Here is an 18,508-nt window from a genome sequence, read left to right as displayed (position 1 = left end):
GGCAGGGTTGGATCATGTGGAAAGTGTATGTTTAACTTTTTAAGAAACTGCTGAACTGTTTTCCAGAATGATTGTGCCAGTGTGCAGTTCCATCTGCTGTTCCTCCTCTTTGTTTCAGCAGGGTTAGGTCACTCTTTTTAAACTTAGCCAGTTTAGCAAACATGTGGTGGCACTTCATTATGGCTTTATTTTAATTTCTCTAATGATATGATGATGAGTATCTTTCTATGTGCTAATTAGCTTTCATTATAGCCTCATTGGTGAAATGTCTGTTCAGATCATTTGCCCATTTATTATATTGGATTGTTATCTTATTATTGGGTCTTGAGAGTTCTTTGAAAATTTTGTGTAGAAGTCTATTACCATATATATGATTTGTAAATATTTTCTTTTGTCATACAGTATCTCAAAGAGCAGAATTTTTTTTTCAAGTTGATTTCTTTTTTTAAATTGAGTATAGTTGATTTACAGTATGTTAGTTTTGGGTATATGACAAAGTGGTTTAGTTTATAAGTGAAAATCGCTCAGTCGTGTCCAACTCTTTGTGACCCCATGGACTGCAACCTGCCAGACTCCTCTGTCGATGGAATTCTCCAGGCAAGAATACTGCAGTGGGTTGTCATTTCCTTCTCCAGATTTAGTTTACATATAGACATATAATCGTTATCAGATTCTTTTCCCTTATAGGTTATTACCAAATATTGAGTATAGTTCCCTGTGCTATGTAGTAGGTCCTTGTTGGCTATTATTTTATGTATAGTAGTATATATATGTTCATCTCAAGCTCTTAATTTATTCCTCCCCAGAGAGATTTTATTTAAAAAAAGGTTTTTTTTTTTGGCTACGCCGCATGGCATGCAGTCTCTTAGTTCCCTGATTAGGGATCAAATCTGCACCCCCTGCAGTGGAAGCCTGGATTCTTAACCACTCGATCTCCAGGGATGTCCCCAGAAATTTTTGCTTTTTAATGAAATCCAATTTTTCAAATTTTCTCTTTTCTGGGTCATTCTTTTGGCGTCTTACCTATGAAATCTTTACCTAAAGCAGGGCCATAAAGGTTTTCTCCTAGAAGTTTTGTGACTTGGGGGCTTACATATTAATCTCTTACCTGGTGTGATGGGTGACTCAAAGTCAATTTTTTGTATATGAATATTTAGTTTTTCCAGCACTGGTTTTTGAGATGACTATCTTTCGATCTCTTTCCATGGGGTAACTTTTGCACTTGTGTTGAACTTGGGTTCAGTTGTCCCTACAGGTGTGGCCCTTGCACTGTGTGACTGTCTTCTAACGGTGCGGGAATCTGGCTGTCGTGTTAGTACCCCTGGTAGGTTTGTAGGGTGAGATGAAGACTATCCTTTGATGTATTTTTCTGTGTGTCATCTCTCTACAGTCTTTCTCTGCAGCAGGAGTCATTTAGAATGCACACATACTTTCATACACATAAGCTTATGGGCCTTTATTTATATATAGTTCTCTATTTTTGTTTGGATGTAATTTCAGACTTACAGAAAGGTTACAAGAATAGCACAAAGAATTCTAAGCTATCCTTCTCCCATATTTTCCAAATGTTAGCATTTGACCACATTTGCTTTATCCTCTCTCTGGCTCCCTAATATGTGTGTGTGTATGTGTATGTTGTGTGTGTCTATGTGTACAAAACGTATAATTTTTTCTCCTGAACCATTTGAATAAATGACAGGTATAATACCCCTTTAACTACCGAATATAGTTTTTTATTTTTTTTCGGAATTGCTTGGGTTAGCTCAGTTTTCCTCTCCTCAGGGTGATTGGGCATACTGTCCATTTCAAATACAGTTTGGCTCATTGGTAAATTAATTATTAATAGGACACTATTAGAACACCATGATAAGGGCTAGTAGTTTGTCAGTTAATCAAAAAAGTTGCTTACTGTGGAACATAACAAAAATGCATACGGACCTGAAAATGCTTGGTTTTAATCTAAAATACCGAACATTCATGATCTTCATTTAGCATGCTTTTACTATGGCAACAGTTCTTTGTGTTTAGATTCTGTTGATCACTTTAGGAGTGTTTAGTTATCAGAACTGTGATACAAACATGATGGTGTTACAAGCAGAGGTATTATTCTAGGGAGGGATTAGTGCATGATCCTTTGAGCAAGTTCACTCTAGAGCAGTCACTGCTGTAAATACCATTTAAGTGGAACCTTCTTCTCTGACCTTCATTTCACTGTTTTCCCGCATAACCTGACCGTCTCCATCCCATCTGTGAGACGTGACAGCTGATGCCCCCTGAACACTCCTGGCCCTGGGGCTGCTCTCGGGCACTTCTGGGTTGGTTTCTCAGTTGCTGGTTTCCTAAGCCTGCTGCTCTTGGTTTCTGTGATTGCTGTTTTGTTTAAATCCTGATTATATATTTGCCAAAAATTAAAAAGCTTGTTAAAAAGGTGCAAATTGTGTTGCATAGAACACTAGCCCTGCAACAGGATTAGCAAAAAAAAATCGGTTCTGAGATCAAATAAGTTTTGATAAAATTTCCTCTTGGGAATTTGCAGTGTCTGTCAGCCAGTGAGAGGCTCTGTGAAGTCCTGAATAGAAACACGGGGTAAATGCAGTCTTTGTGTGTCTACCCGCCATGTTTGTGCTCTGAGATTATTTCTTAAGGCTGGAAGAAGAAATGAGCATGTTGATGTTCTATCTGTGTTTCCTATATGGTAAATGCCTAGTGAATTTATATTAAGTTAAACAAATGGATAACTTGATGTGGCTGAAGTGAGGGGTTACATTTAGAGCTTTTTCTTACACAACTTTGCTCGTTTAATTATTGGATTTGGTTCAAAGGATGACTGTCTATATAGGGTCAGGGGGATGAGATTTGGGGAGGCGTGTAGCTGAAAAAGTAAAGGAGGAAAAGTAGAACATGTAGGAAATGAGTTTAGGCCTCTAATTACCAATTATGTATGGTTCATAATAAACCTTTGTTTTCTTTTAATTAGACTATCAGAATTCTCTGCATTGTTAATTAAAATAAATTGCATTTTGTGGAACCCAATTTATCACTTGAATCCACAGCCTTATTATTATTATTATTATTATTTTTTTTTTGACTTGGAATCCAACTTTTAAATTCTAAACCTAAATAAGCCATACTTCTTTCTAAACTAGACTAGATCAGTGTGAAACCTATAGAAGATATTTTTCTGAGGCCTGTTTCATATATTTATAGAAAATGTGTAGGATAAAAAGTATCCAGCTGAGCTATATTAAATTCTAATAGGGAAGAAAGTGAAAGTCACTCACTTGTGTCCTACTCTTTGCGACCCCATGGACTATATAGTCCATGGAATTCTCCAGGCCAGAGTGGGTAGCCTTTCCCTTCTCCAGGGGATCTTCTGGACCCAGGGATTGAACCCAGGTCTCCTGCATTGCAGGCATATTCTTTTCCAGCTGAGCCACAAGGGAAGCCCAACACTGGAGTGGGTAGCCTATCCCTTCTCCAGTGGATCTTCCTGACTCAGGAATTGAACCAGGGTCTCCTGCATTGCAGGCAGATTCTTTACCAGCTGAGCTGTCAGGGAAGCTCTAACAGAGAAGGCCTCCCCCTAGGTTTGATCCGGTTTGGGCAGAGGCTGTGGGCTGGGAGAGGTTACCTGATTCCCATAGGTGAGTCTGTTCCTTCCGTTCATATCAACTCCTGCTAGAGAAGAGTATGGTGCTGGAGAGGGTGGAATTAGTGGTCACCGAAAGGTGTTTTCTATTTTGGGGGATTTATGCATTTCTTGCCTTTATTTGGTTTGTCACTTCTACATCCCAACAGAATCTAATGAGGGAATTTAGGAGATTTCTGTTTTTTCCAAAATACCATATCTACTTTCTCATTAATAGTCAGACATCCCAGCTAGGTCATTGAAAGACATAAGCCAGCAAAACCAGTGACACTGGCTGTAATTACTGAGAGAGCCAAATACAGCATCTATTACACAAAAAGGTGAGTCCATAGGCTTTCCAATAGGCCATCAGTGAGCAAAGACAGGCAGAGATAGGTGGGAATGGTGCCGGTTTGTGGGGAGACTCTGGCAGGTGTGAGCTCCCGGCTCCATCCTGCTGATGTTTCTGGGTGAGGAGGACTGCAAGCTAACTGCACTGTTTCTGATTGTATCCAGAAAGTGCTGTTCTCTCTGGGGGGATCCTTTCTGTATTACGCTGACCGCTTCAAGCTCTACAGTGCCTTCTGCGCCAGCCACACGAAGGTCCCCAAGGTCCTGGTGAAAGGTAAGCCCAGGAGGCCTGGGCAGCAGGTGGGCGTGTTAATTGTCAATTCACATTTGTGTGGCTGACCGTGGGCGGGGGCTTCTGGATGGAAATCTAAGAGTCACTGTTGTGCCAGATAGATATTTCAGCAAGCTACAAGTGAGGGTACACTTGTCTCTCCGTGTCTGTGGGGTATTGGTTTTAGGATCCCCCACAGACACCAAATGTCCGGGATGCTCAAGTCTCCTATATAAAATGCATACTGTGTGCACGTAACCTATGCATATTTTCCCATATGTGTGTGTGCTCAGTTGTTCAGTCAGGTCCAACTCTTCTGTAAACCCCTGAACCATAGCCCGCCAGGCTCCTCTGTCCAGGGATGTTTTCAGGCAAGAAGACTGGAGTGGGTAGCCATTTTCTTCTGTAGGGGATCTTCCCAACCCAGGGATCGAACCCAAGTCTGTTTATCACTAGTACCACCAAACATCGCTAGGTTACTTGAAATACCTAATACAGTATATGCATGCATGCCAAGTCACTTCAGTCATGTCCGACTCTTTGAGAACCTATGGACCATAGCCTGCCAGGCTCCTCTGTCCATGGGATTCTCTAGGCAAGAATACTGGAGTGGTTGCCACGTCCTCCTCCAAGGGATCTTCCCAACCCAAGGATCGAACTTATATCTCCTGCACTGGCTGCTGCTGATACTAAGTCACTTCAGTCGTGTCCGACTCTGTGCAACCCCACAGACGGCAGCCCACCAGGCTCCTCTGTCCACGGGATTCTCCAGGCAAGAACACTGGAGTGGGTTGCCATTTCCTTCTCCAGCGCATGCATGCAGGCTGAGTCACTTCAGCCATATCCGACTCTATGCGACCCCATGGACTATAGCCCACCAGGCTCCTCTGTCCACGGGATTCTCCAGGCAAGAGTACTGGAGTGGGTTGCCATTTCCCTCTCCACCCACATTGGCAGGTGGGTTCTTCTCCACTAGTGCCACCTGGGAAGCCCTAATATAGTACAGTCTGCTGTGCTGAGTCGCTCAGCTGTGTCCGACTCTCTGCAACCCCACGGACTGTAACCTGCCAGCCTCGTCTGTCCCTAGTGATTCTCCAGGCAAGAATACTGGAGTGGGTTGCCATGCCCTCCTCCAGGGGGTCTTCCCAACCTAGGGATCGAACCCAGGTTCCCAGCATTGCAGGAGGGTTCTTTACCATCTGAGTCACCAGGAATGCCCTGTACATTATAAGTGCCATGTGAATAGTTGTCAGTATGCAGCGAATTGAAGTTTTGCTTTTTGGAACTTTCTGGAATTTTTCTCCCAACTATTTCCTCTTCATCATTGGTTGAATCCACGATGCAGAACCTATGGATATAGAATCCTTAGATATGGAATGCTGACTATACTAAGAAATTAAATGCATTAATATCTTGAGTTAATAGTGTTGTCAGTTTTCTTATCATGAAAGTTTTGACTCAGTTCTTTGGGGCCAGAATTGATAAGTCATTTTGCAATTATGCAAAAACATAGGGGACTTAGAAATTCCCTACTTTATTTGTATTTTCATTAATTTCATAATAAGCTACCACAGTTCATACACCTTTTTGTGTCATTTCATCTTTCCCTCACCTATTTTTGTTCTCTTGTGTGTGATAATAGTCACCACCAAAACTACTAAAGTTTTTTCAATTATTTACAAAAGTCCAGCTGTAATTCCATTTTGCACAGAGAAGAGTAGAAGTTTTGTATTGGCAAGCTCCTGTTCCTGTGTTCTAAGAAGGTGGCGGGTGTTCTGAGAGTCACTAAAAAGCTGTTTCTCTTCCGTAGTTCTGCATGTGACTTTGATAGGTTAAGGGACTAGAGAAATATGCCCTTGGTAAACAGTAGGATCTACAGAAAGTTCAATTTCAAAGGGTCTCTGGAAATCAGCCTGCTCTTTTACACCTTATCATGTGGCTGCCATGTAAACACCTGCTGAATATGTAAGTAATGTACTTAACATTTGTGTTTGCTGCCAAAGAGAGCTAGCTTGATTTAATTTAAATATTATATATATATTTAAATTTAAATATCTTATTATAATAAAGATGAATACAACACAGGTCTCTGTATAGCAAAAGATCCTGCCCCAGATAATGACATACTTAATGACATACTTAATGATAGTTTCAGTCCAGGCAAAAGAGTCCTACTTCAGCATAAAAGCTTAAAGGGAACCTGGGAATTTCCTTGTCCAACTGTATGGCAAGGAAGTTGCCCTGCTGTGTGGTTTTAGATAGGCTGCACTGGTCATATGGTTCTGTGTATGCATTTCTTTTTAAACTCTAACTGAATGCTGTGTTATGAGAGTGTTAACAGTTTCAGAGCACTTTGCTCTCTGGTAAAATTATATGCTCATCACAGTCCTTAAAGCAATTTGTGTTATTTTTACTCACTTGATTAAGTTCTGCCCCTGTAGATTTTCAAAAATTCAAAATCATTATGTTTTGCACCTGGAAAATATTAGAGTCTTTCAGAATCATCCCTTAAACCGTTAGGGTATGACCCACATTTTTCTGATGGCCCAATGTGCAGATACGATAAAGAGAATAGGAAGTACCCGCCTGGGCTGCTTTGCAACCACTTCATTCCCAGTCTCCTTTCTCGTCATGGATTTGGTGGCTGGATCCATGGAATCTGATTCCGCTTGATGGGCCTTAAAATGGCTGAGAAGATGGTGGTCTTTACAAGGCCTTTCCCCATGACTGCTGTTTTTCTTAATTGAATGTAGAGAGTGAGAAGACTCATTCTCTGATTCCACGATGTCCTTTTGCAGTCTCATCTGTTCTTGTTTTTCCTTCGGCTGTGCTGGGCCTTCCTTGGTGTGTGAGCACTTTCTCTCACTGTAGTGGGCAGACCGCTCATTGCAGTGGCTTCGTTAGTTGCAGAGCTCAGGCTGTAGGTGAGAGGGCTTCAGTAGTTGCAGTGCGTGGGCTCGGAAGTTGTGGCCCATGGGGTTAGCTGCCCCTCTGCATGTGGGATCTTCCTTACCAGGGGCTGAACCCATGTACCTTGCATTGCAGGGTGGATTCTTAACCATTGGCCCGCCAGGGAAGCCCTATCTTTTGTTCTTAGCTCACATTCCTAATTTTTGGAGATGGCAATATATTTTATCAGAAGCTTAAAAAAGTATATGCCTGCAGTTAGTCATTTTAATATATTGTCCATTCTTCTACCCATTTTTGCCCTCAGTTCAGCCTCTCTTTCCACCATTTCTTTGGAAAGACACGTTGTGTCTTCCAGACTGTCCACTGGCAGATACCGTTCTGATTGTCTGGGTGCCCGCAACTCCCCAGGGCTGATTTTTCAGCCTACCTGGGACACAGATAAAAGCCCAACCCGTGAGGATACTGCTGCCGGTGTTACCTGAGGTCAGTTGTATGTTTCCCTCTGAGATAAATCCTGATAGCTGGTAGCACTGCATTAACACAGAACAGGTCTTAAAAGGCGTTCCCTGCAGGAGACCAGCTCTGCTCCACTTACCCAGCTGCAAGGTACTGCTGCTGCTGCTTTTTTTCCTTCCTCTTCTCAAAAGAGGTTCCATCATCAATGAAATGCTTGAAAAATTAGAAAAACTGGGGTAAGCAGTGTTTGAAGATGCAGGCTTTTGTATTATTCAGATGTGGCTAGGCCAACAGATCAGGAGACAATTACCATCAGAAGTTTGTGGGACTTCCCTAGTGGTCCAGTGGCTACGACACTGCGCTTCCAATGCAGGGAACCAGGTTCAATCCCTGGTCAGCGATCTAGATCCTACATGCCACAGCTGAGTCCTCATGCTACAACTAAAAATCCCAGCACAGTCAAATAAATAATTTTTTTTATTTAAAAGAAAGATTGTGTGTTCTTCATGGTTCCCAAAAGGAGGGGAGAGGGTCACATAGTGCAGAGCCATGAGAGGAAGCACCAGGGTCCACCAGGAGGCAGAATGAGTGAGGGGAAGACATAGGCAAGATGCTCTGTTGTGGCGTCTGCAGGAAGGAATGAGTGAAGCAGGGCAAACAGGCTTAGGATTGGCTAATTTGAATAATCTCGGCAGGCTCTGGGGTGGGAGGGCTGTCCTGAGTTCTCTGGAGCCTGGCTCTGGGATGCTTAGCGCAGGGAGAATATTGGCCTAGAGTTGTAAAAGCCTCATAGAAGAGAGATGGAGGCAGGGGCTCTGGATTGGTTGGCTTGTGTGTGAAAGGCATGCTTCCAGGTGGTTCCTAGGCTACCTGAAGGGACTGACTAGCACTAGGACAGGCAGTCTCTCCCGGGTCTATCAGGCTTTTGATGTCGAAATATCAGATTAAGAAGACATTCAACAGCAACCCTTGAAAATCTCTGTGCATAGGACTTACAGACTCTGTTATCACTCGACTCAGGAGTCATCAACCTCTGGGATCTAATGCCTGGTTATCTGAGGTGGAACTGATGTAATAATAATAGAAACAAAGTGCACAGTAAATGTAAATACTTGAATCATCCCCAAACCATCCCCTCCTCCCCAATCTAGGGAAAAGTTGTCTTCCTCAAAATCAGTCCCTGGTGCCAAAAAAGGTTGGTGACCACTGCTAACTCAATGGACCTCTGCTCACTCCCCCTAAATAAGCAAATAAATCTGATGGGCAGGCCTTCTCTGACCATTCACTGTACTCTCAATCCTGTGAAAAGGCACCTTGGAATTAGTGAAATTGTGAGAAGGGAGTCATTTGGATGTTCCGCCCAGACAGTCTCTATTTAAACTCTTCCAGCCAAGACAGATGCAGCTTTCAAGGCGTTCCTGGACGCCCAGAACCCAAAGCAGCAGCACTCGTCCACCCTGGAGTCTTACCTCATCAAGCCCATCCAGAGGATCCTGAAGTATCCGCTTCTGCTGAAGGAGCTTTTTGCTCTGACGGACGCGGAGAGCGAGGAACACTACCACCTGGATGGTGAGCCATGAGCGCCTGAGACCTGCCCCTTGTTCACGCCTCTCCAGAGCCTTTAACTAGTCTTTTCGTTTATTTCACCACCTGTTTTCCTCCAGTGGCCATCAAGACTATGAACAAGGTTGCAAGTCATATCAATGAAATGCAGAAAATCCATGAGGAATTTGGGGCTGTGTTTGACCAGCTGATCGCTGAACAGACTGGCGAGAAAAAAGAGGTAAGGACCCCTCTTCTGCCCAGCATGCTTGTCTGTAGAGCTGGGTTGGTTTGTTTCTTTTTAAGGTGTTATTTGTAAGTAAAATAGTAACAATGATAGTATTTTTGTTGGTGGCATTTTTTTTTAATTGAAGCATAGTTTATTTATAGTATTGTGTTTCTCATGTACAGTAAAGTAATTCAGTATATATATATATAAATATATATATATAATAAATATAAATATATATAAAATAATCTTTTACAGATTCTCTTCCATTATAGATTGTTACAAGATATTGAATATATTGCCCTGTGCTATACAGTAAGGTCTTGTCATTCATCTATTTCATATATAGTAGCTTGTATCTGCTAGTTTCGGACTCCTACTTTATCCTTCCCCCTTTCCCTTTGATAACTGTAAGTTTGTTTTCTATGTCTCTGAGTCTCTTTTTCTTTCATAGATAAGTTTATTTGTATCATACTTTAGATACTACATGTAAGTGATATCATATGATATTTTTGTCTTTCTCTGATTTACTTCAATTAGTATGATACTCTCAGGTCCATCCATTTTGCTGGAAATGGCATTATTTCATTCTTTATTATGGCTAAGTAATATCACACTGGAATATTATATATATTATATGAGTGTATATATGTGTGTCTCTATATATGTATATGTATATATATACACACACATCTTCTTATCCATTCATCTGTCAGTAGACACTTAGGTTGCTTCCATGTCTTGAGTTTTGTAAACAGTGCTGCTATGAATATTGGTGTGCATGTATCCTTTCAAATTAGAGTTTTCTCCAGGTGTGTGCCTGGAGTGGACTTGCTGGACCATATGGCAGTTCTATTTTTAGTTCTTTAAGGAACCTACAAACTATTTTCATAGTGGCTGTACCAGTGTACGTTCCCACGTTGGTAGAACTTCTTTTACCCAAGGCTACACTGTGAATCTTCTTTCTCAGCTGAATTATTTCTTAGTATAGAAAACCTATCCTGATTCTTTCTCTTCACCCTCTAGACCTCTGGTTTTGTTCTCTCTTAAATGTGAGAGTGAATTTCCATGACCATAACTTGGACTGTTTCTCTAAACACTGTTAAAGATCATGGCTGTATCTCCAGAGACTAGAATAATAGTTGACATGTAATAGGAGCTCAGTGAGTATTTATTGAATGAGTGAAAGTTTCAAATTACTCTGAATCTTTGTTTTTTAAGTCTGCCTGAAACCCTACTTAGAATAAAGAGTCACAGGAACAGATATGCTTGAGAAAACTGTAAAATTAACTCTAAGTTGTGTCTGAGTCATTGAGGAGCGCTTATGTGAATACGATTCTGATAATACTGAGATGAATCAGATGGATATGATATGGAATGATATTCACCAATGCCGCTATACCTCCTGATTTGATTGGAATGTTGTCCTCATTTCGCTTTCTGCATCAAAGATGGAGACAAGCCAGGAGGGAACTATGAAGAGAAACTCTTGCTGTGATTGAAAGGAGGGAAAGGCAGAGGGGTGGTGGGGATAAGACCTGGTTGTTTAGTCTAGAAAAGAAAACAGACTTCGCTTTGAAGGGATAAAGGGTTATTGTCTAACAGGTTCCCATTTATGTCCTTGGTGAAACAAAAGAAGTTTTGGACTGTAAGAAGATAATTTTCAGAAAAAGGTAAAATGACATCTCATAGAGATGTAAAGCGAACAAATATGAAGAAATGTATTTTACTCACATGATGTGAGGGAGCCTGACAGTCAAAATAGCAGGTGTGTGTATGAAGCGAAGAAACGGTGAGATGGTTTGTAAATGCAGACAAATGGGTTTCTCCACAGCAGGAGGAATCAGTTATAAGTCACTACCAGGCTGGAGAGAATGTGCACATGTATCTGTTACCTGCACCTCACCGAGACTGACAGAGGGGCTCAGAGACACGTGGATGCGGGGCTGGGCTCTGATAGCCCGAGAGGGTGCGCTGAACAGGCTGCTCAGTTTTCTGCTGAAACACAATTTTATTTACCATGTTATTGCAGGAAGAGTATGTGAATGTTCTCTGTCTATCAGGCAGACACTTTAATCTATCAGAATGTAGAAGACAGACGTGCCTCTCTGGATTTTGTTCTCATTTTCTTGTAAAATTTTATAGTAAGAAAAATGCACTATGTTCATTAAAGAAAAGAACAAGCTACAGAAAAAGGCAAGAATTAAAATTACCTACAATCTCAGAACACAAAACTTACCTCTTGATGTTTGGGTTTATTTTTTTAAAAATACGTTTATTATATACTTGAATACTGAATGTAATTCCATATGTATTCGTGAATATTTTGGAAGTTATTTTGTACCTTGAGTTTTTTTATGTTGAACAAAGAATTATTTAATTTTCACATTACTTTACATGATTCAAAAGGATCATTGAAATGATTGTGTAATATTATACTGTGTGATTGAACAAAGACTTGCTTAATTCCTATTGTCAAGTACTTCTCTTGGCTTCATTTGACGACTGTGAATAATACTTCAGAATTATAAGGCTTCTATCCTGTATTTTAGTTTATTTCATTTTGACAAAAGTGAATTTTATTGAGTCATGGAAGTGAACAATTTCAGTGCATTTCATTATATTCCAAATTGATTTCTGAATTTTAATGATCTTGAGAGCAAAGGACTATTATGCCAAAGACTAGAAGGTAATATGGATAGCAGATTGCAAAGACTTTAGGAAAAAAGCTGACATGATTCACAAGTCAGACTATAAAAGGGCATATGGCTTTGGTGGAACTGCCCAACCTCCAAAATAAAATTTTGTCAACCAGTAAGAAATCTTTCCAGCAAGGAACAAAGAGATGTAGTGCTCTGCAAAACAGTCTCTTGTGAGCAGAAATTTTTTAGGGTAAAAATGTGCACAAGATGGAAGGAGGGACCTTTGACCACATACCAGTATTACAGGGTAGGAAAGTCCTATATCAGTAGTAGGGTGTCTGAAGATCACAAAAAGGAAAGCTTGGAGAAGATGCCAAAGAGAGCAACAGAAGATTTTGTCTTAGCCCTATAGGAAGAATAAGAAAGAAGAAGACCATCACCAGGGGCTAGAAGTATCGTAACCAAAGACAGCTGATGACCCAAAGAAAACCACTCAAATCCACTTGATGTCTTTTTTTTCCCTCCATTGAAAAGAATGGTCTTCAAACTGGAAAGGATGGAGTGGTCTTGAATCCACAAATGTAAAACCCTAGGGAGAACGGTCCTGGGGAAATAGTGTGTACTGGGCCAAGATCAGTGATAAGTCTAGGCAATACTTAGAGCACGCAGTACTGTTCCCTTCCTAGATACTGCCCTGGGGGTGTGGTTGACTAGTTACTTAATATGAACAAAGGAATATAATTGCTTAATGTTTTTAACGGCTGACCATGTGACTAATAATAGAGCTCAATAGTAATTAGAGTAATTATTATTATGGTAATGATCTTGATCATTATAGCGGCAATAGTACCAACTGTGCTGTGTACTGCCGGCGCCCCATTTCCAGCCCTGCAGCCTAGAGTGGTGATTAAATGGCAACATGCTCTATGGAGGGCTGCTTGGTGGCTGGCATATCTAGAAACTCAGATCAAAAGCAGCAAAGTAAACCAGAGCCATCTGTCCTTGAGAAATGCAACATCAAGTTTTCAAATATTCACATTGCTGCTTTGAGGGAGAAGGATCAGGCTTGCTTTCTATGGACACAGAATAAAAGTGAGAGGCTGGTGGGCGAGGGCTCCAGGGGGGGCATATTGGAAGAAGACCCTCCTCACAATCGATGGGGTTGCCCAGTGGGATGGACCTTGGACTCTGGTTGTTGCAAAGCTGCATCCTCTGACATGTTTGCTCAGGGAGCCACATGGAGGGACCAGATGATCCTCACACCTGTGATTAGGTTGCTCAGTGGGTGGGAGGATGTGATTTTGATAGACGTGGAAGTGGTCAGCAGCTCCAGTGAAAAAGACACACATGACAGTTGTTGGGCACTGGTGGAATCTGAAGATTATCATGTCTCTGTAAGGACAAGAGGACCTTGTCCATCTGAGAGGGCTTAGCATTTGACCTTTGAGGCTGCAAGCGTAGACCTTGCGGTTTCTAAGGACCCCAGAGCTCGCACTGTACAAGCTTAAAGAACAATCTCCCAGCACCTCGGTTGGCTTCTTTTTCCTCCTCTAAAGTGAAATGAAATCTTTGTTAAGATGAGTCAGAAGAAGAAGACATGAAAAGATTGCACTGCTTCCCAGAAGACCCTTGCTCCAAAGGGACTTAAATTCACAGGGGGCAGTGTCTGTGGTTTCCTGGATCTTTGTCCTGGGTGACCGTTGGTTCCGCTTGGGTGACTATCTATTTGAACACCAAGCCTCTGTGATTTCATTCATCAGTTTTGACAGGTCTTTTGTTGTTGAGCTGCTAAGTCATATTCGACTCTTGCGACCCCATGGACTGTATCTGCCAGGCCTCTCTGTCCATGGGATTTCCCAGGCAAGAATACTGGAGTGGGTTGCCACATTGTTCTCCAGGGATCCAACCCGAACCTCCTGCATTGCCGGCGGATTCTTCATCGTTGAGCCACTAGGGAAGCCCTTTGATAGCTTTACTGCATAAGAATTTCAGAAACCCTATTTGTATCTTTTGGCCACCATATTCTTGGAATTCTGGTATGCAAACACAGGATAAAGGGGAAAAAGATGACCAGATGGAAGACATTATTTAGAGGCATTTTTTCATGAAGTCAAATTGACACCAGCCTGTCGAATTTTGAAATGTCATGCATGTCTTGAGTGTTTATGACATTACCCAGTAAACTTTGCCCTGGATTTCAGGTTGCAGATCTGAGCATGGGAGACCTGCTGTTGCATACCACCGTCATCTGGCCAAACCCGCCCGCCTCACTGGGCAAGTGGAAAAAGGAACCTGAATTGGCAGCGTTTGGTATGTGTCACCAAAGGGTTTGGAGGGGCAGAGGGAGGCTGGCTTATTTTTTTAAATAAGTTAACATTTCTTTTCCAAGACATAGTTTATTAAAGTATAGTTACAGGAGTTATCTGCGTTGTCTTCTTGCTGTAGCCACTAACATGTCACTGATACTAAATTATACCTTCCAGCTAAGTATGACCAACGTGGCCCCCCTACTACTGAGAGGGAGGGAATGGCTGTTTAGGTCTCACCCAGGTGTAGACACATAGGCAGGAAAAGATGTTTTTTAAGCTGCTGCTCTGAATATCATTTGCAAGTGATGAGTTAATAATTAACCAAGGAAAAATCAACACATCAAAATTGTCTCTGTATCTGAGCCCCCCAGTCCGAGATCTTTTGTTCTCTCCCTGACTCTGTGTTTTTGTTGGTGATGCTAGAGTTCAGGGCATAATTCTCAGCTCATCTATTTTGGAGCCACTGGGTGCCTTGATCAGTTACAAGGTGCTTGTCAATCACACTGGTAATACTAGCAAATTTTAAGATGTTTATGAAGGGTTATTTTCTTATTTATTTATTTTGAATTGAAGGATGATTGCTTTATGATGTTGTGTTGGTTTCTGCCAAGTTGCTGTTCGTGACTGTTGCCCAGTCGTGTCCAACTCTTTGCGCCCCTATGGACTGCAGCACGCCAGGCCTCCCTGTCCGTCACCATCCCAAAGTTTGCCCAAGTTCATGTCCATTGCATCCATCAATATGAATCAGCCATCGGTATACAAACGTCCCCTCCCTCCTGAACCTCCCTCCCACATTCCTCCTCTCTAGGTTGTCACAGAGTCCCGGTTTGAGTTCCCTGAGTCAAAGATTATTTTTTCAACAAACTAGTTCTGATGGATGTAGTTGCCACAATTAGAAATCTTATGTTATTTTACTGGAAAATGCTTTTTTGAAAGAGAAAAACTGTGAGTTAGCTAGCCCACTGTGCGTAATTCAGGAAATATGACTCATTGTTGTGTGTAATACTTGTATAGCATGTGTGTTGTTCCTGAGTATAAAATGATCAACCATGATCAGTGACCAGCATTCTTGCTTTTGTTTTAGGCTGTGTCATTTCCTAGCCTCTGCCTAGAAGATTCATAGGCGAGTAACAGTATAAATGAAATCTAATATGAATATTTCCATTCACCTTCCTTCTCTTATCTTTCTTTGGATGGAAGAGGGAAAGTTTTGCGGTTTACTATTTTTTTTTAATTTTGTTTTTTAATATTTATTTATTTTTTAATTAAAAGATAATTGTTTTACAGAATTTCGTTGTTTTCTGTCAAACCTCAACATGAATCAGCCATAGGTATACATATGTCCCCGTCCTTCTGAAACTCCCTCCCATCTCCCCCCCATCCCACCCCTCTAGGTTGATACAGAGCCCCTGTTTAAGTTTCCTGAGTCATATGGCAAATTCCAGTTGGCTTTCTATTTTACATACGGTAATGTGAGTTTCCATGGTACTCTTTCCACACATCTCACCCTCTCCTCCCCTCTCCCCACGTCCATAAGTCTATTCTCTATGTCTGTTTCTCCACTGCTGCCCTGAAAATAAGTTCTTCAGTACCATTCTTCTAGATTCGTACATATGTTTTAGAATGCAGTGTTTCTCTTTCTCTTTCTGACTCACTTCGCTCTGCATAATAGGTTCTAGGTTCATCCACCTCATCAGAACTGACTCAAGTGTGTTCCTTTTTATGGCTGAGTAATAATCCATGGTGTATATGTACCACAACTTCTTTATCCATTCATCTGTTGATGGGCATCTAGATTGCTTCCATGTTCTAGCTGTTGTAAAAAGTGCTGCAATGAACAGTGGGATACATGTGACTTTTTCAATTTTGGTTTCCTCAGGGTATATGCCTAGGAGTGGGATTGCTGGGTCGTATGGTGGTTTTATTCCTGGTTTTTTAAGGAATCTCCATACTGTCTTCCATAGTGACTGTATCAGTTTACATTCCCACCAAAGTGTAAGAGTGTTCCCTTTTCTCCACACCCTCTCCAGCATTTAATGTTTGTAGACTTTTTGATGATGGCCATTCTCACTGGTGTGAGGTTATTTCTCATTGTAGTTTTGATTTGCATTTCTCCAATAGTGAGCGATGTTGAGCATCTTTTCATGTGTTTGTTAGCCATCTGTATGTCTTCGTTGAAGAAATGTCTGTTTAGGTCTTTTCCCCACTTTTTGATTGGGTTGTTTGTTTTTCTAACATTAAGTTGTATGAGCTGCTTATATATTTTGGAAATTAAGCCTTTTTCAGTTGTTTCATTTGCTATTATTTTCTCCCATTCTGAGGGCTGTCTTTTCACCTTGCTTGTAGTTTCCTTTGCTGTGCAAAAGCTTTTAAATTTAATTAGGTCCCAGTTGTTTACTTTTGTTTTTATTTCCCTTACTCTAGGAGGGGGGGGTCATAGAGGATCTTGCTTTGATTTATGTCATCGAATGTTCTGCCTGTGTTTTCCTCTAAGAGTGTTATAGTTTCCGTCTTCCATTTAGGTCTTTAATCCATTTTGAGTTTATCTTTGTGTATGGTGTTAGGAAGTATTCTAATTTCATTCTTTGACATGTAGCTGTCCAGTGTTCCCAGCACCATTTACTGAAGAGGCTGTCTTTACTCCATTGTATATTCTTGCCTCCTTTGTCAAAAATAAGGTACCCATGAGTGCATGGGTTTATTTCTGGGCTTTTTATCTTGTTCCATTGGTCTATATTTCTGTTTTTGTGCCAGTACCATACTGTCTTGATGACTGTAGCTTTGTAGTATAATCTGAAGTCAGGAAGGTTGATTCTTCCAGCTTCTTTCTTCTTTCTCAAGATTCCTTTGGCCATTCTGGGTCTTTTGTGTTCCCATATGAATTGTGAAATTTTTTGTTCTCAATCTGTGAAAAATGTCACTGGTAATTTGATAGGGATTGCATTGAATCTGTAGATTACATTTGGTAATATCATTTTCACAATATTGATTCTTCCTACCCAGGAACTTGGAATATCTCTCCATCTGTTTATGTCGTTTTTGATTTCTTTCATCAGAGTCTTATAATTTTCTGTGTACAGTTCTTTTGTCTCCTTAGGTAAGTTTATTCCTAGATATTTAATTCTTCTTGTTGCAATGGTGAATGGGATTCCTTAGTTTCTCTGATTTTTCATTGTCAGTATATAGAAATGCAAGTGATTTCTGTGTATGGATTTTGTATCCTGCAGCTTTGCTGAATTCACTAATTAGCTCTAGTAATTTTCTGATACTATCTTTAGGGCTTTCTGTGTACAGTATCATGTCATCTGCAAACAGTGAGTGCTACTTCTTCTTTTCCAATCTGCATTCCTTTTATTTATTTTTCTTCTCTGATTGCTGTAGCTAGGACTTCCAGAACTATGTTGAATAATAGTGGTGAAAGTGGACACCCTTGTCTTGTTCCTGATCTTAGGGCAAATGCTTTCAGTTTTTCACCATTGAGAATAATGTTTGCTGTAGGTTAATCATAGATGGCCTTTACTATGTTGAGGTAGGTTCCTTCTATGCCCAATTTTTGCAGAGTTTTAATCATAAAAGGGTGCTGAATTTTGTCAAAGGCTTTTTCTGCATCTATTGAAATTATCATATGGTTTTTATCTTTCAATTTGTTAATATGTTGTATCACACTGATTTGCGTATATTGAAGAATCCTTGCATCCCTGGAATAAACCCAGCTTGATCATGGTGTATGAGCTTTTTGATGTGTTGCTGAATTCTGTTTGCTAACATTTTGTTGAGGGTTTTTTCACTATGTTCATCAGTGATATTGGCCTGTAGTTTTCTTTTTTTGTGTTGTCTTTGTCTGGTTTTGGTATCAGGGTGATGGTAGTTTCATAAGATGAGTTTGGAAGTATCCCTTTCTCTGCAATTTTTTGAAAGAGTTTTAGAAGAATAGGTATTAGCTCTTCTATAAATCTTTAATAGAATTCTCCTGTGAGGCCATCTGGTCCTGGGCTTTTGTTTTTCTAAGAATCTGTCCATTTCTTCCAGGATATCCATTTTATTGCCATATAGTTGTTCATAATAGTCTCTTATAATCCTTTGTATTTCTACATTGTCTGTTGTAACCTCTCCTTTTTCATTTCTAATTTTGTTGATTTGACTCTTCTCTCTCTTTTTCTGGATGAGTCT

The 18,508-nt window shown here is 40.7% G+C and overlaps 1 protein-coding gene across 1 annotated transcript in view; it reads left to right on the top strand.

Annotated features, from left to right (window-relative positions):
* TIAM1 (TIAM Rac1 associated GEF 1) overlaps nt 1–18,508 on the top strand; it is a 187,506-nt gene that overhangs the window by 147,991 nt on the left and 21,007 nt on the right. The window contains exons 19-22 of the mRNA XM_065913560.1: nt 4,145–4,253; nt 9,006–9,185; nt 9,281–9,399; nt 14,231–14,339. Coding sequence (XP_065769632.1) covers nt 4,145–4,253; nt 9,006–9,185; nt 9,281–9,399; nt 14,231–14,339 — 517 coding nt within the window. The remainder of the gene's footprint in view (nt 1–4,144; nt 4,254–9,005; nt 9,186–9,280; nt 9,400–14,230; nt 14,340–18,508) is intronic.

This window comes from Muntiacus reevesi, chromosome 21, assembly GCF_963930625.1.
Source record: "Muntiacus reevesi chromosome 21, mMunRee1.1, whole genome shotgun sequence".
Lineage (NCBI taxonomy): Eukaryota > Metazoa > Chordata > Mammalia > Artiodactyla > Cervidae > Muntiacus > Muntiacus reevesi.
Note: the sequence above shows the minus strand (reverse complement) of the source record. Positions and strands in the feature narration are given on the sequence as shown.